At 32.3% G+C, this 24,697-nt stretch overlaps 1 protein-coding gene across 1 annotated transcript in view; it reads left to right on the forward strand.

The window, feature by feature from the left end:
* Positions 1-24,697, forward strand: part of Lrp1b (LDL receptor related protein 1B) — a 1,652,823-nt gene that overhangs the window by 300,596 nt on the left and 1,327,530 nt on the right. Inside the window, exon 2 of the mRNA XM_090342868.1 lies at positions 19,388-19,510. Coding sequence (XP_090198994.1) covers positions 19,388-19,510 — 123 coding nt within the window. The remainder of the gene's footprint in view (positions 1-19,387; positions 19,511-24,697) is intronic.

Here is a 24,697-nt window from a genome sequence, read left to right on the forward strand (position 1 = left end):
ATGATCTATTCATAGTTCATCACTGTTAATTTACATGGCTTTCTTTTCAAGGCTAACCTCTACAAGTTTAACTTTAAAGATTCTCTTTGTGATTACTCATTGTAAAACATGATATATCTTCCTATTCCAATTTATTTTCTCTCTAATTCTCCAGAGGTTTCAACTAATTAAACCTTGGTTGTCTTCTCTACTTTATCATTAATGCTGATCCAAGTAACTTGATTCTTAAATTAATAGATGATCTAAGTATCCTCTGTCACCTGAACTATCGACTATTAATGTACTGTGAAAAATTCAGGAATATCTTACCATGTTTAGTGTTTATTTCACTACTAATATATTCTTAAATGTTCAAAGTATTTTGCTATATAATTTAAATAATCAATGTGCCTTATAAAATATATTGATTATTAAAAATAAGACTGAAACACTTCTGTTAAATCGGTATATGTCTAGTAACCAAACAGATTCTTTTCTTTCTTTTTTAAAATTATAATTAATAGAAAGATTACACATATATTCACCAGATAGAGTGTACATCACTTCACACACATTGATACCCCTTCTTGTGTTTTTGTCCTCATTTCCCTCCCCCACCCCTTCCTCTCATCTTTTTTTCCCTCTTCCCTTTCCTATTTCAAATATACAAATAAACATATACAATATACCATATAACAAGGTAAGATACTGTAGCAATATGAGAATAACCAACGGACAACAAAAGAGATGAGAAATAACATAGTATATTAAGAACAACAATCCCATATTATATAGCTCTTTTTTCCATATCCTGGAGATGTTTTCATTTAGCCTCATGTATCTAGATTTTGAGGTATTGTAATCCTCTGGTAGGAGAGTCCAAGGTTTGTACTAATTATTACGAATGAGGGAAACCATTGAGCTTTTGTTCCTTTGGGTCAAACAGATTTTTTTTTTTGTGGGTCATGGAGCTTGAACTTGGCCTGGATGCTCTTCAGCTCAAGGCTACCACCCTACCCTTGAGTCAAGCCCTGCTTCACATTTTCTAGAGTTTAATTGGAGATAAAAGTTTCAGGTCCTTTTGTGCTCTGGCTGGCTTTGAACCTTTATCATCAGATCTTAGCCTCCTGAGTAGCTAGGATTACAGGCATGAGCCATTGCTTCTGGCCTAAAGAGAATATTTTTAAAACAAGCTCACTTGAGATTTTCATATTCAACACAGACACATTACAATTAAGATAGCTATATGAGGAAGCATCATTAACTATTAGTGTCATCTGTTAGAGTTATATGAGATTAATTGAAATATGAGTTATAGAATTATACTGCAGGTTATTGTTTGAAGGCTCATTGATGTTCCCTACTCCTATCAGGTAACAGTTTTAATATTTGCTGAGGATGCTAATTTTATCTGAAGCCATTATTTTGTCCTTGCTCCTTACAGAATGTTATAATAAAACAACAACAATAACAACAAACATTGTGAAGTCTTAGAAATGAAAAGGGAGAAACAAATAGCCAAATCATAGAAAACTAAAGTTATTCACAAAACTTTAGCATAGTTTAGTTTTATTTTATTTTAAAAATTTGAAGGTCTGAAGCTTGAACTCAGGGCATGGATACTGTTCCTGACTCTCATTGTGCTCAGGGATAGTGTTCTAACACTTGAATCAAAGTAACACTTACAGGGTTTTCTGATTAGTTCACTGGAGATAAGAGTTTTCTCCCTTCTATTTTGACTGACTTCAAACACTAATACTAGGATCACAGTAAGCCAATGTAGCCTTGCTTTGAACCTTATTTATAATTGATACCTTTAATTCATTTCACTTTTTCTCATCCTGTGTATATGATTTAATACTTAAGACTTTCATAATAAAATTAACAGTATCCATATAAGTTGTTTCATATAATTTTACACTTGAGCCGTTAGTGACATATTTAATCATCTTTATAAGTGATGAATTAAATCACTGTAAACTGGTAAGATCAAGATTGTGATATTTAAGATTTAATTCATTTTCAATTTAGAGGCATACTAGCTTCATAACTGGTTAATTTTGTCATTGAATTTACTCACAGACATCTGAAGCATAATATTCTCTGCATATAAAACCCCAGTATCTGGGCAGGGAGTTTGGCCTAGTGGTAGAGGGCTTGCCTAGCTTGCACGAAGACCCCAGTTCAGTTCCTTGGTAACACACACATAGAAAAAAGCCAGAAGTGGTGCTGAGTGGTACAGCTCTAGCATTGAGCAAGTCTAAGGACAGTGCTCAGTCCCTGAGCTCAAGCCCAGGTCTTGCAAAAAAAAAATACAAAAACAGTATCACACACAAAGACACACTCTCTCTCACACACACACACACACACACACACACACACACACACACACACACACACATTGCAAGTAAAATATAAATCAGTTTCTTTAATTATAAACTGAAAGGATGAAATAAATAAAAATATTTAGATACAGAAATGTCAATAGAATTTGTGATCTCTCTGTCTTGAGCTTTCTGTTACCTTATTCATATTTATTTATTTATCTAATGTATTTTCTTCTCCTTTTCATGTACCTAGGTTAACAGTTCATTTTCAATTAGAAGTCAAATACTATCCCCCTCCAGCACACCATTTAAATGTCTTCCACATAATGAAGTGACTTTCAATGAGATAGAATCTTATATGAATTCTGAGTGAATGTACAAGTCTTTTCCATGCTGGTGTGGGAAAGAGAGAACAGATGTGATGCAATTGGTATTATTTACCAAAAATAAAAAAAGCTCTGTGTCTGTTGCATGGCTAACATATCCATCAAAGACCTATAAATGTTGATTGATTTAGCTAAAAATAGATCATCCAACCTTGGGAAATCAATAATTTTATATCCCAGCAGTTCACTTTGTGCATTAATTTCTTCTAAAGTTTTGCTACCTCAATGTGACATAAATTCTGCTTATGATAATTATGTAATAATCAAATTATTATTTTAATGAAGTTATTAGAGTAACAATATGACAGCAGAGTGACATGATGCAAAACATGAGGAATAGTCAGATCCATTTTAATTTGCATTGAGAACCTTTGAAAATGGATTTATCAATCTTCTTTTGAGGAGAGTATCAATAATAATATACTTACTATTATAAAGTTTTATTCTAAGAATATAATAGTTAGCAGATCCCCAAATTACGTAAAATAAAGGTTAAATTGGAAAAGGAAATAATTATTTTGATTACAGTCACAATAGTGAAATCATATCGTTCAAATCATGGCTTATAGTTGAGTATAATGAACCATGTCTGAGAAATATTAATTGAACTTCATGATAATGGTGCTAATGAATTTAAAGTAAGTTTTCTAATGGTACCACATGACTTTTAATATACAGGAATTTTAAACACAAACAGTTGCAAAGATTTACTTCACTTCTCAAACTCTTCCTTGCACTGACTATGGACAAAATAATAAATGCAAAATTTCTCAATTTTCATCCACTATGCTACTTTACATTTTTTATATACTTTACATTCTTATTGACATGTCTTTGTATGCTTGATGAACTCTTTTATAAATTTTCATTTAATGGTATCTCTTGTGATCTCCTATTAACTTCATAAGAGCACTCATGAAATATTTAACCTTTGCATATTTTTAGCTTAGTTCAGTAAGACTAAGGTTTGCTTCTTTGATTATCTTCTAGAAAGTACACAAAAGGGCCAGGAGTTTGTGCTAGTGGTAGAAGACCCCGGTTCCATTCTTTAGTACCACATGCATTGGAAAAGCTGGAAGTAGTGCTGTGGCTCAAGTGGTAGAACTCTAGCTTTGAGAAAGCCCAAGAACGTTGTTCAGGCTCTGATTTCAGGCACCAGTACACCCCCTTCCAAAAGAAAGAAAGAAAGAAAGAAAGAAAGAAAGAAAGAAAGAAAGAAAGAAAGAAAGAAAGAAAGAAAGAAAGAAAGAAAGAAAGGAAGGAAGGAAGGAAGGAAGGAAGGAAGGAAGGAAGGAAGGAAGGAAGGAAGGAAGGAAGGATAAAAAAGAAACCCACACAAGCATTCCAAATAAGCTAATATACCCACTGTGGCCTTAAATCAGAATATCATATTCACCATGCAGTATTTCTTCTGTAACTATCACTCAACAGTTATTTTCTCATTTTCACCTCATTGAGCAACATGACTAGATTTTTCCATTTTTCACTTTCCACCACAGTCATTTTGAAAATACTCTAAGACTTCCCCTCCCAACTCAGCAGTCTCATCTAGTTCCATTCCTATCACTCTGAAATTACAGGGCGTATGAGTCACCATGAGGGCCACATCTTCCATTGTTCTGGAATCATGTTTCTGACTGCTGTAAGACACCCTACTCCGAATTTCTTATCTTCATATCCAGAAGCTTCAAATGAAGCTCATTATCTTTTCTACTCAATATTTTCTTTTCCTCCTCAAGTCATTGAATGGTATATGCATTCAGGAAAACATCTGCACCACAAACACCTTTATTTCCATCTGTGTTTTTATATGGATCTTATGCCACCCGAGAAGCAGCTAAAAATGCTGCTTTCCTCTTCTGTGTATTTTCATCTCTGTGTATACATTTTTTTCATCATATGACTGAGAAGATATTAAAAGAAAAACTCTAACCAGTTTGCCTGTTTGAGTTAAGGTTTCTTACTTGCAATTGATTCTCCATAAGGTTGATCCATAGTTAAATGCTTTTTTTCAATATTCCATGTTTCTTCTCTTCTCATGAAATAGTTATATATGTATATATGCTTATGGAAATAAATACATACATGAACATGTATATATATATTTGTGTATGAACATCTCAATTACTCCTCTTATGTTTATAATTTTACTGTACTAGCATTTTACATAGTTTACAGTTTCTCACATGTCATGTTAACATAGTTATGGGTTGTTTGCTGTGTACCAGGTGTTGAATTATTTATGTGTTTCTCAAGTGACATTTACTTTGCTTAATCTGGTTTAATCAACAGATTTTCTTTTTTCCCTTTGCACACATTTGTTGATAAACCATATCCATCATTGCTACACATTCAGAGGCATATCTGCTTTCGTTTTTCCTATTCTGCCTCTCTACACTTGAAAAGGAAAGGGTGTTATCCCTCCTCTACAACTCTTATCTAACAATGAACAACAATACAGACAGACCTTTTTTTGTTCTCTTAACATGGGTACAAAATCCAGTCTTATGTCTTTTATATTTTACCAAAGGCTTGAATACTTACGGATGAAAGAGATGAAGTTGTAGTGTTATTTAATAAAATATTATAAATTTATTTTAATGACATTTGTTAATTTGTTTTAAGAGGAGTTGCATAAATAATATTTTTCAAGAATAATTACTAATACATATTGTATTTTTAATTGAGATAATATATCCATGTTTATTTTAATTAAAGCAACACATTCTCTTCTTTTTAAGAATATTTTTGTTGTGCCAGAAGTCTGGCCTAGTGGTAGAGTACTTTATATGTAACACTGAATATTTTCCACAACATAGTTACAATATTGTACCAGATATCAGGATTTACAAATAAAAATTAGTCTTTGGAAATTTAAATAAGTTATCTACCATTTACAAATAACCAAATATATTTGCTTCTAAGTATTTTGAGATATATTTTTCTTCTTTTCAAATAGATATACAAAAGATTGCCATTTAATACAGTGCATATTGATCAATTTCATGCCTTTCAACATTCTCACTCATCCCCCAAATCAATCCCTCCCTCACTCTCTTAATGTTATAGGATACACATTGAATTCATAACTGAATTGTCCTCATTTTGTCCTCAGCATTACTCAATCCCTTTCACTGACTTCACCCCACTCCAGGTGTTTATTTAGTTTAATGTTGAATTTTCCTTTCTATATGACTTCTCCATTGAATCTACCATATTTAAGGTAAAATTTTTGTATATACTTATATACCATCCAATGACTTTTCTTATAAGTTAATAAACTAAATCTATTGTCCACAATGATGAAAAACATGTATATTTTTGTCTGTTTGTCCTGACTTATTATTCTTTTTATTTTTTAAAAAAAAATCACTTCCATTAGCAGATACTGCTTGGTAAAAACAGATTAACAAGATATAGTCTGTACTTTTACTTTAGACTTATTTTCTAGTAAGAAATGCAAACAGCTGAACAGTAAGTACGAATAAGTGATACAATTATATTTCTAAGTGTGGAAACTATAGAAATCAAGTTTCAACAAATTGACTTTTCAAATGAGTCCTAAGATAAATATGGCAGAAGAAGGTAGAAGAGGCCAGGAGAGGAATCTCAGCAGAAGGAACAGAGTCTGCCAAAATACAGAATCAAGAAAAACCATGGAAAAAATAGCAAAAATAAATCAATTTGGGTTGGAATGCTATACTAATTTAGGGTAGTGGGAGTGAACGAAGGTTCAGTGGGAGAGGCACTTGGATTATATCTCCTAGATTGGACATCTTTTAATAAACATTTTTGAAAAATTACATGAGCATATAAAAATTAACACATGTATTCTAAAATAAATCACATCACAGATTTAAAGAATAATACTGAGAATAAATTTGAAGGATAAATACCTTAAAACTGAACTGAGAATCTTTGTTATATCCTATTAAAATCAACCTTATTTTGGTATAAGATATGTTTTCTGGTATAAGTTGAAACATAACATTACCATTTGCCAGTCCATGGATATACAAATTGATTTTCATAAATCAAACAAATAAAGTCTGGGTGGATTAATACATCATTCAACTGAATAGAATTCATTGCTCAGAGGAAGAGGAAGCATTAGATTATCAAATGTATTTAAATAAAATTCATCCAGTAATTTTTCTCTAAAGGGAATTTCAGAAAAAAAGTGACTCAGTGTGTAACAGTAATTCAGTGTATAATTACACAGCACTGGGTTCAAAATACCAAAGGAGTAAGATCTTGTAGGTGTTCTTTTTAAGAAAATAAAGCAATGTAACCTGTTTCTAACAGTTTAGGGAGAAAAAAGGGACCATGACAGAGATTAAGAGACTGATTGAGGAATATGTTAGATGAACATTTCAAAATGAAATTCCCTTGTAGAAATAATTGATGTTAAAAAAACTGTGGGGGAAAATCACATCACAAAATAACAACAAAGATGTTCTATTGATGTTCAGTTTTCTTGATGGGAAAACAATGTACTCACTTGCCAAAGAGAAATCTCAGAGATTAGTTTGGAACACCATGGATTGCCATCCAACATGCAGCTTTTCATTTTGTTTTATATACCACTTTTCTTTGAGTTGGGATATATTAAATTCTTGTGCTCTAAATTTACTCAGAAATGTAAATCCATCAAGTTCATATTTTGTGTCTATATTTAAGGTAGTCAATCAGGGTAGGTGCTATCTGCACTTAAAATTACAGTTGATCCACCAAAGGAATTATTTTTGAAACAGAGAGGAATAAGGTAAAAAGAAACACTTTTAGATTCATTTCTCATGACAAGTCCCCAAAATAGATAAATATTTTGAAGGAAATGTTAAACCTTTTTGTTGTTGCACATTTATAAATAACAGTGTTGTATATTCTTAATGCTAAGAGAGCATAATATGCTATGTTTAGTCCAGGTTATGAACATGATTAAGTAAGTTCTGTGTACTTTTAAGTATTTTGAATCACAAATATGATTTCAGGAAAGCAAATAGAAAAGGTTGAATATCACAGGTTAGAAATTGAAGCAAAGAAAAATATGCAAATTAGTAGAACTTTCATAACCCAGGAGAGTGTGTTCTGTAATTTAAATTAATATTTTTATTCTATGTTATACTACATGTGCTCACCTTAGTTTTGGAGAGTTGTCCTAGGTTACTATTTACACAGAAAAATAATTTATAGTTTACCATATCAATTAGGAACACAGTGATTTTATTTATATAAGACACAAATACAGGCAAATAAGTGAAGGTTTCTTAGAGAAATTTTGAATTTTAGTATTGCCTGTCTTATAATCATCAGTATTTCTCTGTCATAGATGGCACTGTCTTTTTTAAAACTTTCAAATATCTGACTCAATTTCTAAATCTGTCCAAATTACATACTGTCCCTCACTCATCCATTTTAAATCCTTGTGTCTGTAGAATTTACTAAAAATAAAAGTGAGTGAAATGCTTCAAAAATTTTTTCCATGTAATGAAGGATTTATTGAATGATTTTATTAGGTATGTTTTTTGAACATAGTATTTAGCTAGGAAAAGTATTTTAAAATCTTTCAGTAACTTTGCTAATTTAAAAACCAATGGTAAAAAAAGAAAAACAAAACAAAATAAAAATAACATTAAAAAAACTGTCATATACAAATATGCTCCTTGACAGAAAAACTCAGTAGAAACATAGTGGTTGGGAAAACTTCAATTATTTCTATCTATTTGTGTTAGTTACATACATTTTACTCACTTGAGTTAATACATGTAGAAATAAGTATTCAAAAATTTCATTTTTTGCAACAAACTTAGACATAATGTAAACCTGGATACCTAAACAGTCTTCTCAGATCACAGTATAGAAATTAATTGGAAAAGAAAAATGAATCAGGTAACCATAATCAGTGTTAGTAACTCGCAATTGACTTCTTAGTTTTGCCTAGTGGTGATAATGAGTACTTTATATGCATTTGTTTCTTTCAGATTTGCAAATGTATATGTGCTAGTTACTTTTCAGATTTTTTCTTTTTGTAGGTCATGGGACTTGAACCTTGGGCCTGGGCATTGTCCCTGAGCTCTTCAACTCAAGGCTATCACCCTACCCCTTGAGCTACTGCACCACTTTCGGTTTTCTAGTGGTTAATTGGAGATAAGAGTCTCACAGACTTTAGTGCTGGGCTGCTTTGAACCATGATCCTAAGGCATGAGCCACTACGTGTTGGCTCTTTTCAGATTTTTATTTAGGAAACTGAAATAGGCCAAAAGTTTAATGGCTTTATCAAAATGACCCAGCTAAGGAATAGGTCATGCTGTTTCCATTTGATCCTATTCTATTATTTCTATAGTTTGCTTTAATTCCTGACAATTTCTCTTTCACTGACCAACTTTCAATGCCTAATTTTCTTATTCTGCTTAATTATTGTTATCCTCAGAACAAGATGTGCACCATATTATTAATTGCTTTGATTTTTATTTGGTAAGATCTTGGTATTGGAATTCATTTTTCATTGTCTTAGGACTTGTGCCTATCCTTGTTCAAATCACTTTGATTGTAGTAAAGGTTTCATGTGAAAAGTGTGATAATATATCAATTATGGGACAACAGAGAAAGAGTGAGAAGAAAAAAAATTAAATAATGTTAGAGTATTACCAGGTATTCTGAGTCTGAGCTGTTGGTAGTATTAATTACTCAATATTTGTCTCCAATCTCAACAGAAAAAATTCATTGTGTTCAATCCTTTCTGTAGCTATTTACTTTCTTCCTATAATTTTATATTGATTAAAATATCACAGATTGAAAATTCTAATGTTTATTATATTCTATTTGCTCATAAAGAAATTGAAATTTATTTAAATTGATGAGTTTTAAAATTTATCACATTGCCAACTTTGAGAGAAATGTGATTCCTCATTTATAAGTCATTTGTAATATAATTAATTAAAATGACTTTAAAGAATGACTAAGATACATAAAAATGTTCACGTAATTATTATGTTCTTGGTTCCAGATCAAAGAAGTAAGAAAATATCCTTGGGAAACAGGATCATAAATAAATGTAATGAATAATAATTAATGTTAGATAATTAAACATATGATGAGACATTATGTTTGCTTACTTATTTTAAATTTCACTGATTAAAATCAATTTAATATTTAAAAAATAAGAACACAATTTAGCGAGTTCATGGATTTAACAGATATAACATTTAAAATTCTGTTTCTTTAATCTTCATTAACTAAATATTAACTTAAATTTATCTCTCGTTAAGATTTTTTGAAAACATTTGAAAGTAATTTTTAATCAAAATGGCAGATAGTAATTTTAGTCCTACAAAAATCAGGCATTATATTAACATGTAATATGAATTAAAGCATAAACTCTGTGAAGTCTGCAGTTGCTCCCATACTTAATTATGCTTTTATCTTATTAGCCATTCACTGATAATCTCTCAAAAGGCAAATATTACAGCATCATAACTCATTAAATTGTTTCATGAACATCCAAAATGGTTATTGTCCTCTCTTCTTTTGAATACAGACTTTAAATTGAATGATTGATAATGGATTTGATTTTTTAGTAAAAGCCAAAAAAGAATTGTTTTAATTTAAATGGGTGAATCCTTTATACTATTAGTATGATTTGAGGAATTATTTTTGCCACTTTCTAAGCCCTGAGGGGAAAATTCAGAATGCTAAAATCAAAACAGTGAGGATTTAAATTACACAACTTAAAGACTATGCTGATTAGATTTCTTTGATGTAATATTTTATCTATAACTAAGCAAGGAAATAGAAATTCTTCCTGATTAAAAGATGATAGAAAACTTTTGCATTACATTTGCATGTGTAAATACCTTTGTAGAATGTACTTTAATTATGTGTATTACTGAAGATTTTTATTGGGATGCCCATTGAACTTATCTAGCTATTTTGTCCTTACCCAAATATCACAAACCTGCCTAATTAGAACCTTTATATCTTACAACTTCAACTGATAAACATATTTCTTCTCATTTAATGATTGGTATTCCTGATCATTACATGTACACAAAAAGGTAACTATTGCACAAGAACCATTACCTCATAATATTTTGTCTGAAGAACTTTCATGCATTTCAAAGTTTATCCTGCAGAGGAAGCAAGAGATGGAGCATTCATTTCTTCCACGCCTTTGATTTCCACATCTTTCCTTTGCCAGGAAAGCCTTTACAAAATCCTATTTTATACCTCTGACATACCAACCTCTTCATTTCTTTATGTTCAGTCTATCCACCTCTACTTTCCCTTCATGAATGCTCTTATCTCCATCTCTATAAATGCCTTTTTTACCTTAACGCACAAAATGATAGATAAATACGACGCAAAGTTTCAGTTTCACTTGTGGAGCTAATATTCAAGTTAATAAAATTTTTAGGCAGTTGGAAAAGAGTTGTAAAGCAAAACATATTACTGATTATGTTGTTAGCATTAAATTTGGTTTATATCGAGATGGTGAGGCAAATGGCAAATGGTGGACCAAATTAACAGCAATATTCACAAGTCAATATGTTGGAAATTAACGTTAAACCTTGGAGGAGATGGAGGGAGGTAAAGTGGGGAAAAAAAAAACATGGGAAAGGGTAACAATATTCGAGAAACAATATAGTCACCACCTCACCAATGTAACTGTAACCCCTCTATATATCACCCTGATAATTCTTTTAAAGTTGGTGTTACGTCTTAATCATTTTTAGGGTAATTACTAATAATGTTTATCTGGTTCTAGGCAGTGTGCTTATGTGTATGGGGGTGTTCGGGCTGTTACAATGTCTGAAGGAACCATGGCCATGTATGCATGGAAGCCAATATTGTTAAATGTGTTCCTAAAGCAGAATCATCATTCTCAAAATGTCAGTAAAATTTTTTCATGAAAATTCTTGTATGAATCATGAGAACAAGCTTGTCATCACATGTTTATTTGTACACTGTACTTGCCAATTTACTGGTGGTTAAAAATTATTTAGCTTCCTAAACAGTTTTATTTGATTTGTAAGATGCAAATCATACAGTTCTGTGAGCATTAAATAGAATATATAAATTGTTTACAGTGTTACAAAATGAGAACTCAACATTGTTATTACTATTGATAGTATTACTTCATCTCCCTACCAAAAAAAAAAATCAATCCAACTTAATAAAGACTAAGAAGCCAAACTAAACAGTGGCAGAAAGCAATACTAAGATATCGACTAGCGACTGTAGGTACAGCTCTGTGATAAAGGCAATGTCATCCCGAGACTGGGGTAGAGGAGTAACAATCTCAAAAAGAACCTGTCTCAGTGTAAAATGCAGACAATATTTAACTTTATTTGTCTTGTCTTTGGTACATAAGTTAAATGTCAGCTATCTGAGTAGTTGATGCTTCCACCATTCGTGATCTTCCTTTAGTTTAGTATATCATTTTCCCCTAGTCAGTGTGACAGGCTCATATTCTTTCGGTAAGAAAAGGTTCCAGTAGCATTTTCAGTGGTGTTTCTCTCATGCCTATATCACTAATGCTGCTTGGAAACATAGCTACTCAAATAGTGGTAATCGAATAAGATGAAATATATTGCATAAGGTAAGAAAGTGTCTGGAGATTAATGAGATAGGGTGGAGATAGAACTCACATCAAACAATATAACCAAATGTAAAATATTAAATATTAAGCCTGTTTGTAGTCTGAAGTGCTTGTTGTATTAATACTCACACTCTAATAACCTTAGTACTCTCATGATGACTGTGGCTTTTTTTTTCTTTTTTCTTTTCTTTTTGTCCTTCGTGGGACTTGAAATTTGGGCCTGAGCTTCAGCTCAAGGCTACTGCCCTATTCCTTGAGCCACAGTGCCACTTCCAGTTTTCTGGCCGTTAATTGGAGATAAGAACCTCATGGACTTTCGTTTTAGGCTGAACTGTCATCCTCACATCTCAGCCTCCTGAGAAGCTAGGATTAGATGTGTGAGCCACCAGTATCCAGCCTCAGATTTCAAGTGTTCACAGTCTAGATCTATTTGGGGAGCACCTGGTTGTAAGTCCTTTTCTGTGGAAAAGATTACCTTCCCTTAAGGTAGTTCTGTAGTAGCTTCTGCCTCCATTTTCAGTATTCAGCATTTAGCTACATGCCTATATCTATGCCTTAAATGTTTAGAACTGGGGAGGCAAGCACACTGCCTGCTTGCTTTCATAGTAAGAATTAGGATGTTCCAAAATGTATTAAATTAGAATATACATATGTGTATCGGAGAGAGAGAGAGAGAGAGAGAGAGAGAGAGAGAGAGAGAGAGAGAGAGAGAGAGAGAGAGAGAGAGAGAGAGAGAGAGAGAGAGAGAATATCTCTACATTGTTTCACTCCAATACCCTTCCAGCAACACACAGAAACATTAGCATCTACATTACAATGAGATAAAGTTTTTTTAAACATTTGTATTTTTTCTGACTAAATCAACAACTTTTGTATGTTGGTTCATAGTCAATGAGTTTTTAATAAAGAAACATTTTAGAGACTTTCAAAAGAGGGTATAAAAAAAGTGTAATTGAATGATATACTTTAAAATCAAAATAAAAAGCCATAGTAAGTAAACCAGAGTAGTAAAAGAACAACATGATAGATACAAAATGCTGCATCACCACTGAAGAAAACAAAACACAACTAGTAAGTGTGCACATGAGAAAACAAAGAGAAATAAATTTTGGTAACCCTTGAGCTATCTAATTAGGATCCTACAGGATTTCTAAAATAGTTTGCAAGGAAATGTCAATAATTTTGATTATTTATTTTACATTTCAAGGAAGCTATGTCAAAATTTTATCCTTTGCATTGTCAAATATGAAACAACTCTACTGATTCAATTTAGTGGCTTTGGAGAAAGAGCAGGTATAAAAAATAGTTCATTTTTTCCAAAACTTTAACAAAGAACAGAAACTGCAAAGTATTAATTTGATAAAAGCTCAAGTCAATCATATTGAAAGTATCATCTTTATTCTACTGACTGTAACTATTTTCACTAAAATTGACCAGAATTTTCACTCTGCTGTTTGTGTATGGGTGTGTATATTTGTGTGTATATATGTATTTATGCGTGTATGTATGTATGCTAATATTACCTTTGGCCAAGATTCAGCTCCAAGCTTGTCAATGTCAAGTGCTTTATGGTATTTACAACTATTTGCCTAAAATTCACATAAAGTTTCCCAGGGCTTAAATGAGCTGGGATTATAACAAACCGGACTTTATTAATTAAATGATAAATGTCAACTTGTATTTGAAATGTACAGAGGTTATTTTTATTTTTGATAATATAGAAGTGATAAATGAGCAAAGATTCTTCCTTGTAATAAAGCTCTTGTTTAAAATTTTTATATAAGAAAAAAAATCATCTGATGACTTGTCAGTTGTCAGGATGAGACTGGGTAATAAACAGTAGAAAGCATAGAGATATACTATTGATTACTTGCTTATAAAATCATCTACTTCTGTATTTTATCCATGTATAAGAATGGAAACATACACAGTCATGCATTCCTCCTATTTTATATATTCTGCCTCAGAGGCATTGCAGCAGCTTAACTCAGTCATATTCTAAGAACATATTCTGATTGACATGACACATCAAGAAAAAGACAAGACATTTAATTTTAATGTTCAAACTGAATAAGCTACCCTGAAGAAAGAAGTCTTTTAAATGAATGGCAAATTAGCTGGTTGTTTGCTTGGTTTTTACTCCTTTGATCATAATTACATGTTCTATATTTTCATTGTGACTCAGTGGTGGGAGGATATTTACTGTCTTTTTTTGTTTCTGTTGCTGTTGTTGTAGTAACAAATTACCACCAACATTTAGTGCCTCAGAGCAGTATGAATTTATTATCTGGTACTTCTGTAGACCTAAATCCTAAGTAAGGAGGGAGTTCCTTGAGAAGCAAGTTCAAGGTAATTTTTGCCTTTATTGTGGATTCTGCCTTCAGTCCTGGCCTATTGTTTCGTTCCTCAGGAGAGTTCCTAATAGAACTCTCAGGGATTCCTTCTTTGACACTTTTATTACACACACTTTGTTGTATTGGTCTATCTGAATCATCTATGCCAGTTTCCCTACTTCAAGACTTTTCTCTTAACTAAAACTGCAAACTCTCTTCATTGTGGTAGGAGATATTTTCCCAAGTGGTTGGAAATAAAATGGGCAACACTCTGAAGTGCCACATTCAGCATACCATAGGACACTTAGTCAATTTTATTCAATTTCAATTATTATTATATTTTCTCTCTATCTTTTGTAATTTCAAGAAAGAGTGACATTGTGGTGTAATTCCATGCCACATACATAAGAATATATTTCATATAAAATATGTGAATATGCACTTACAGTATGTACATTTCTAATATGTGTTGGTAGTTAAGTTCCCAAATTACCAACAATATCTCAGCATGATAATGAGAACTGTAAGTTAGAAATCATAATTAAAATCCTCATCAACATTTATTTGCCTCCAATTCATGGGTACACTTTCAGGATGGACTTGACAAAGATAAGTGAAAGCATGTATTATAACTTCATGGAATAATTTGTTTATTCGTGCATTTTTTGTGCAGTCCTGGGACTTGAATTGGAGGCCCAAACACTGTGGCTTAGCATTTGTACTCAAGGCTGGTTTTCTAAAAGTGGAGCCAGAGCTCCATTTTAAATACTGTGGTAGATAGATATAGATAAGAGTCTCAAAGACTTTCTTGCCCTTGCTGGTTAAACTGATGCACATATGCTGAGTAGCTAGAAAACAGACTTAAGCCACTGGCACTTGGAAGATAACATTTATTTCATAAATCAATCATCCATTTTGTAAAATGAATTTTGTTGGTAAAATGAGATATCAAAACTTAGCCATTGTTTTCTCTACCTTCTTCCAACTCATTCCCACAAAGTGTTCAAAACCCAAATATAGTTCAAAAGAATGAGCTACATTTTTAACTTACATTTCTAATTATGATATTCCTAAAGGAAATATCTTCTTACAAAAACTATAAGTATCATATTTGGCTAAGTTAACAATGAACACATGTTATTGTAAAATCTAAATTCAGTACAGTTTTTATGAGCCCCTAGATGATATCATGGAATCTTGTTCAAGTTTGATGTTTAGTTTTCAGGAATATTTTAATTTTATATAGTATAAGCTTTTCTATTCAGAATATTTTATTTTAACTATGGGAGCACTTAGTTTTATTATACTGGTTAACTAAATAAACATACTCATCATTTTGAAAATAAAAAGTAGAATACTGATATTTCATTGTCATTTTGTTCCTTTCTCCTTCACTCTACAAACTTCTTTTCAATCTTTTCTCAGAATAAATGTTTAGGCTCTTATTCTAACCATATGGGTGCTTGGGAATTCTTTTTTTTGCGGGGGGGGGGGTCATGGGGCTTGAATTCTGGGCCTGGGCTCTGTCCCTGAGCTGTTCAGCTCAAGGCTATCACCCTACCCCTACAGCCACAGCTCCACTTTTGCTTTTCTAATGTTAATGCACAGGCTGACTTTGGACCTTGATCTTCATATCTCAGCCTCCTGAGTAGCTAGGATTTCTGATATTGCTTCTATATCTGACTCCAGTATCTGGTATATTGTATATCTGTTTTTTGTGTATTTGAAAATTGGAAGAGGAGGGAAAAAACAAGATGACTGGGGCGGGGAGTGTGATAAAAACATGGGAAAGGGTAACTGTTCAAGAAGCAATGTACCCACTACCTGATGAATGTAACTGCAACTCCTATGTACATCACCCAAGGATAAAACAAAATTAAAGAAAAGCAATGCCTTTCAAGGAATAATAGACATGCAATTTTGATACTTTTTTCAAAAGTATCAATATTGGTTGATAATTGTAAAATATTTTTAATGAATTTACCTATCTGTGTAATTCATGTACAATATTTCAGGTAGAATGATATCACACATTCAAAGGTATTTATTGTAAGATACAATTAAAATAAAGAATTTGTTTCTACTAATTATGACAAATGAGGGAAACCATCGAGCCAATGTTCCTTTGAGTCTGGCTTACTTCACTTAATAGGATTTTTTCTAAGTCTTTCCATTTCCTTACAAATGGGGCGATGTCATTCTTTCTGACAGCAGCATAGAACTCCATTTTGTATAAATACCACATCTTGTTGATCCACTCAACAACTGAGGGGCATCTGGGTTGGTTCCATATCTTTGCTATGGTAAATAGTGCTGCAATGAACATCGTCATAATCAGTAGAAACCTTGGGCTCTCCTAGCAAAGACTTACAGTAGAACAAAACCTAGATAAATGAGGCCATATAGAATGACACTAAATGAAAGGGCCTCCAGGATATAGAAAAAAAAAGCCATATAACGAGTGATTGTTGTCCTTAATGTACTATGTTATCTCTCATCTCTTTTGCTGTCCCTTGGTTATTTCATATTGTTACAGTATTTCATCTGGTTATCTGATATATTCTGTATATGCATTTTTGATTATTTGAAGTCTGATAGGGAAGGGAGGAAAACACGATGAGGGGTGGGGGTAGGGGGAGGAAAATAGGGACCAAGACTTGAGAAAGTGTATCAATGTATATGAAGTAATGTACATATATATGAATATAATGAAACACTTCTATTAATTACAATAAAAATACATGAAAAAATAAAGAATTGGATATTTTCATATAAATATGGATATATTATCATATTAATCTCTATTTATGCCAGAATGTTTCCAAGTTCAGTAAATTCCATAAGATAGTTGACTTTGTATAAGTCAACTGCAAGAATGTATTATTATAAAGCAATATACGTGGTTCTTCCTTAGGAATATAAGTGAAACAGCCTTCATATTCCCATAAGCTTCCTATTTTAATTACAGTGTAAGCCTATATGTTTTGTCTAATAAAAGACACTAAGTTTAGTATCACTGTCTCCAAACTGTGATTTGAAACATGAAATAGGATAAAGGGAAAGCAAAATACATTCAACATTTCATCTTTCTGCTTGAAGGAGCTAAATCTAATGGTTATATTTGTAAATAATCACTGCAAAAGACAGAAATTTCTCATTTCAAAACTGTATTCAATATTGCATAAAAGTTATCCCTGAAATAGTGTATCTGTTGAAAAACAAACAGATGAGGTATAGCAAAATCCGTTTGAAGGTTATTTCCTGGGTGGGTAATATTAATGATTCCCAAACTGCTGTAATGCAAATTGTAAAGATTGGAGCTTTCTTATCAAACTGATAGCACATAATCATTAGGTAAAATAGCCCTAAGTCAGCCTCACTTTTAGGTTGGCGGCAGGAAAATCAGTATTTTAAAATCATAATGAATTTATTTACATGTGAATATCAGTGTGTATTTGAAAATGAAGACTATTCTTCATGTCAAACATTTGAATATTTGAATAATCTAATGACCACTCAGGTGTCAAATGTATACTTCCAAGATTATGATTTCACTGTTACAAAAATATAATCATTTCACAAAACCATCGCTGATTACTTTACTAAGCAATTATTCTTCACTTCTACTATCATTTCCAATATTACCTTTCTCACTTTCTAAAAGCTAATTATACTTCTAAGTTATTTGAGAAAACAATCTGGTAGGACTAACTTTACTATTTTCTCTTCTTTCTGATATTTCATTTCTCTTTTCAGTCTTTTCTCAGAGTAAATGCTTAGGATCTTATTCTGCCCGTACAGGTTCTTGGGCCAAATACTTCCCTTTTGTATCCCCTGACAACTGAGATTTCTCCAGTAGCATTTTTTTTTCAGTCAAATTCTAATGTTAGTCTATTTTTTCAGAAATTGGTGCACTTCAAATTTGTCATTAGCCATGCCTTTTTCACTTCAGCTCTTAGAATTATTTAGGGTAGATTTTTATCTTAAATTAGTCTTGTAACTTTATGTATACATATATGCATATGTGGATATATTGCATACGTGTATATATAGAGATAGATAAAGAAATAGGCTTAACTACATGCCATATCAAGTGATTAAGGCATTGTAACACTCGCATTTAGAGATCATTTATTATTTCTATTTTACACATGATAAAAATAGAAAATGTTTATTTTGTTTATTTATGTTTTTATTTTTGTGGATCGTGGGGCTTGAACTCAGTCTGGGTGTGGAGATTTGCAATCACTTTTTCTACTTTAAGATATGGTTAAAGATGGAAGAGAATTTAATAGTACAAATTTTCCATTCGTGTATTGATGAAGCTCTATTGCGATGATGGAAACAAATTCTCAAGAGATAAGATTTAATTACAATACTTAGCTCACTTCTTACTTTTGTTTATCTCTGAGCAGTGAAATAGAACCAGCAAATCTACGCTTACTTTCTGTTTTGATCCAATAAATTTCACAAACTTCACCACCAGAAATATCTAGATAACATATTTAATACCCTGAGGTCATCAGTCATGAATGCAAATTCATTACTTTTTCTAGTGGAAATCTCTATAAAATCAAATGAACAAATCTGTGTGGTTGAACTGAGCTGGTAAATGTAAGCACATTGATTGGTATGGATTTGCAGCTAAATGCAGATCATATTCATATACTTTTTATTATTGCTTTCTCACATTTCATCTTTGAACTACTCTTCGGTTCATGTTCAGATCATTCATATTTTATTTCAAAACGTTTTCATTTTCAGATCAGCAGTTGTGTGATCCTGGTGAATTTCTTTGCCACGATCATGTGACTTGTGTCTCCCAGAGCTGGCTGTGTGATGGGGACTCTGACTGCCCTGATGATTCAGACGAGTCTCTAGATACCTGTGAGTAGAAAGGTTCTTGTGCCATTTGGATTTATCTTCCATGTGAAACTAAATGTCAGTTGCTTTCATGGATGACTGTTTTCCTAGTTGATTCTTTTTTTTTAATAGCACAAAAACATCGAAACCTATGTTTTCTGTTTGCTTTGTAACTTCACCTGTGAAAAGAGCTAACTTATAAAAGAAATAAATGTTGTAAGACTAATACATTTTATATGATTATATTAATAATAAAGTACTGATGAAAATAGGAAGAAAATAAAATTCTAAAACATAGCAACAAAGGAGTGTTTCTCTAATGACCTATCTAATGTATGTTGACACTGAGGAACATACGGAAAAAATGTTAAGAAAATCATATTGCCATTTTATTTCTGTTAATATTCCTGGGCACTACAAAAATGATAGTTTATGTTTGTGCTTTTGAAACCTGAAAGACAAAAATGTTATCTGTTCAACAAAGGAGGATCTCTGCTGGTATAATATCACACTCAGGGGGTACTTATTATATGTGGATCCCAGTTGTAGTCATAACAATGTTCCTTATAAATACATAACAATAGTGTTTCCACTTGCTTTAATGCTCACCTGATATTTTCAGTATGAACAACCTCTAATATTTTGCCATTGAGATTACTAGCACACTTAGATTTAGCCCATGAACCTGTCATCTCATCAAATAAACATCAAATCCATTTTCATACATCTTTTATGTCAGAGTGGGGGGGTGGGGCAGGGAATACCTCCTGGAAGTGTAGCTCTGGCTCAAGTGTTAAGGTGATCGCCTTAAGCTAAAGAGTTCAGGGACTTCATCCAGGCTCAGGAGTTCAAGCCCAGTGACCAATGGGAAAACAAAGACGTATTATCTGAAAATAAATAAATAAACTACCTTGCTGGGCAAGGTGGTTCATTCCTGAAACCTAGCTACTCAGAAGGCTGAGATCTGACAATCAAGGTTCAAATCCAGCCTGGACACTAAGGAACATTAGACTCTTATCTCCAGAAAAGGGGAAGTGGGGCTATGGCTCAAGGGGTAGGGTGGTAGCCTTGAGCTGAAGATCTTGGGAACAATGCCCAAGGCCAGAGTTCAAGCCCCATTACCAGCACCACCACCAACAACAAAAAAATTCCATCATAAATACTACTTTATATTATTCAGATATCAATTAGCAATAACATTTTCCATTGAATTCACTTACCTATGATATTTTACATAAGAAAAATACACATTTTGAGAAAAGACTTTGCAAGAGCATAGATTCTATTTATTACTACACTTGTCATTTATTAGAGTAAAGCAAGTTGTCAACTTAGATGATTGATTACTTACTTCTATTTACTTTGAACATATCCATTACCGTGGGAGATTTGAGATGTTTACATTTCCAAATTCTACCAATTTACTATTTATATTTAAAGATGATCACATTTGTTTTTAATAACACATAACCATTTGTGGTCATGAGAACTGTGTAAAAATAAATGTATAGGAAAATTTAATTGATAAATGCATTTTCTGAATATATGCAAACTATTATTATTTGGTAGGAATAGGAAATAAGTACTAGAACATAGACAAGTTTTAAATGACTGTGAGGTGGAATGTAGTTTAAAATGACCAGACATTTTATAAGTCTGTTCATTTAAAGGGTGCAATACACAAAAATATATAAATACTGGATGGACAGAAGAACATGAGACAGTTAATATTGTATGCAGTCATTTGGAAAGCTAATGAAATTGGCTTAAGATTAGATTATGATATCAGTTGCATAATTCTAAATATATATGCATAAAATTGCATATCCTAAATAGGTAGATTTTATAGCATATGAATTTTGCTTTATATGTGTATACATAAAGGGACACAATCTCAGTATTTTTAATGGATATAGGCCATTTGTAATTTTCTTTCCGAATTACAGTACTATTAAGACTTATATTCTCATTAGTTGGAAGGAAAAATTATCATAGTGTAATCACAGTAAGTGGTCATTACTGTTGATTGTAGCATTTTGCCTTCTGGCTTGATCCACAATTTCTGTGAAGAAAAATACAGTAATAGAACCCATTTCAAGAAGTAAAGGCTGGAGGAGAAGTGCATTTAATTGTGATCTCTTCTGGAATTTTTGAAGAATGGTTCCCTGATGCAAGAGTTCTCTTCACTGGTGAAGCCAAGAGAACAATGAATTTCATTGTGTTAAAAAAAAAAAGAAGAAGAAGAAGAAGAAGAAGAAGAAGAAGAAGAAGAAGAAGAAGAAGAAGAAGAAGAAGAAGAAGAAGAAGGCTGGGACTGGGAGTTTGGCCTAGTGGTAATGTGCTTGCCTAGCATGCACAAAGACCCAGGTTCGAGTCCTCTATACCACATACATAGAAAAAAGCCAGAATTTTTTTGCTGAGGCTTAAGTTGTAAAGCTCTAGCTCTGAGAAAGTCCAAGGACAGTGCTCAGGCCCTGATGTCAAGCCCAGGACTGACAAAAAAAAATGGCAAGTAATAATATCCGACTGGAAAAAGTTTATGATCTCAAGATTCACAAGAACAAATGTATTCAATACAAGCATCTAAGTAAACCTGAAAAGTAAATGTTATGCTGTATATTTAATCTATCCAACATATCACAACCTATATTTAATTAATCTGTTACAGATAGATAGTGAGTCAATCCTGATATATAGAAAATTATAGAATTAAGGCTTTATGAAGAATTAGGCATTTTTTTTCTCAATTCACAGGTTCACAACTTCCATTTCCTTTAACATAGTCTTTTGCAATGTACTGATGTACACAAAATAATTATGTCATTTTATAATTATATGGCTATATGTGCTCAGTGTAAAGACCAGGACTAAGAATAGAAACACCTAAAAAATTATTTTTATCTTTCCAGAGATAGTTTATCTATGCAGAACAATACATTTAGTTATTTTTGAAACCTATGTGTGCTTAGATGCACAAATATTAGGTGAAATGATGCAATACATTTATTTTTCTTAAATATGTTAGCATTTAAGATGATATTAAACACCAAACCAGTATACAATTCAATATGGCAATGTGAAAGTTCACAAGTAACAAAAGTCTACAGTAAATAAAAGGACATTGGTAAAAAAAAAAAAGAGGAAGGGATTGACCCAAGAACACTGATAGCTGAAAAGCTTTACAAGAAAAATATGCATACAGTAAAAATGGAAGATTATTTTAGATATTAAGGCAACTGGAAGTTTTATGAGCTTATATTTCCTTCCACTTCTGCATTTAACTTCAAATATCCAAGAAGCAGGAGCATCTTTGTTATTGGGTAAGAGAGATCATTTTTAGCCAGAAACACAGAAATGTATTTCTTCACATCATTGGAAACACCTTTTTCAAATATTTAGATTATAATTGACACTATCTTTAGAGCTACATGAGGAAATATAAGAGAAAATCAGGAAATTCCCGATCTTTTTTCTAATTCTTTTTATCCACAGTTGTGAGTGACTTTAGTGTGTAACAAGCATGCAATGTTTATTTGTGAAATGAAAGCTTCTTTGCATCTGTGGCACTGAATCATCCTTAAAACCACGTTTATCTTGAAGTATTTAAAATACAAGTCTGCCTAGGAATTGTCTGTTGAATTTTAAGACAACATTTCCTTTCCAGCAATCATCTCCATCTGATGGTACAACGTTCTTTTGACATTTTGATGCTATTATACTTAAAAGGAAGTCTACTTTTAAAATCAGGAATGTATTAACTATGCCACTTTTTTTCTTCCCACCTTGCCTTATAATAACCCCCTCCATATTCTAATTTAGAGTTTTTCAATTACAGTTCATGTTCTACACAAGTGGCCAACAAAGAATAAAAGTGATCGTTGTGGGATGATGACATTTGCAAAGTGGAGTGTTATAATAATTTGTATATTAGCCTTACTTTGTCATATACTTTTTTCATGCATTAGGATTTCTTTCCTTTAGGGAAATAGATAGGAAATGTTTAGGTATGTTTCATCGATTCATACCACTGCTATCATATATTCTTTTATTCTTTAGCTTGTTTATGAAACCCTTTAAAATGGAAGTGGAAACCTACTTTGTAACATGAAGACTGTATAGGAATATACTACAGGCCAGATTTAGCTAGCACCTTGTATTTTGGCAAATCTTTGTGAAAGTGCCATAGATAAAATATGCCTACTAAAGAGATATATTTGCTCAAGTACCATCTGAACATAGGATGACATAAGTCCACAAAGAACTCTGCTACCACTTACCATTCATGTTGGCAGACTGAGGTAATGTGGTTTAATCTTGGAAATCTTTTCTGCCCAAACAATTGTGCACAGAATTTGTTGTTAGAATTGCACTGGAATATATGTAAAAATAAGAGCTTAATTAACTAGGTATTATTTTATATAGAAAGCCACAAAAATAAACAATTCATAATTGATATGGCAGCTCCAGAAAGACAGAGGTTTTTGTCTCCATTATTTTACTCTATCATCCTCAGCATGGAGTTGTAAGACTTACCTTCCCACAGAGTTGCTACTTTACTTTCCAGCAGAAAATTCTATTTCAATCATAAGTAATGGAAGGAGAAAAAAGAAATGGCAATAATCACGTGGTGTACCTTTGGAGAAAACAATTAGTTTTGTATTCATTAATTCTAACAGATTTTGCTAATATTTCAAGAACTGTCAGCATGGTAGGTAAAACAATGAATATTCCCAAGAGGGACTGCTCCTTTCTGAAACAAAATTTAAAAATATTGCAGTAAAGAAAGAAAAAAAAGAGGACAAAAATGGGATAGCCAAATTACCTGGATGCATGTAACATAGTATTTTATTACTTCACTTCGATCCATCCACTGCATGCTTGAATTCGTAGCTCTAGCCTTCCATGTATAACTACTCTTGGCAACTAACATCCTTTCCGTGACTCCTGAAAGGGACAGTATCTGATTCATTGTGAAATGTTTAGATGAGTTTCTGTTAAAAAGTCAGATGCCCTCTGTAACTCATAACCAATCTAATGTCAAGATGTCCAGGATTTTGGTGAACAAATTTATGTTGAGGATTATTTGATAGAGTATCCTGTTACTGCTTCAAAAATCTGTGTCTTTCTGTATGGATGTGTCAAGGAAGTATAAACTCTTCCATGAGTAATAAGTTGAAGAATAGTTATCTAAAGGATAAAAAGAATGGATTA

The sequence above is a fragment of the Megascapheus bottae genome, chromosome 12, assembly GCF_031878675.1.
Source record: "Megascapheus bottae isolate mThoBot1 chromosome 12, mThoBot2.hap1, whole genome shotgun sequence".
Lineage (NCBI taxonomy): Eukaryota > Metazoa > Chordata > Mammalia > Rodentia > Geomyidae > Megascapheus > Megascapheus bottae.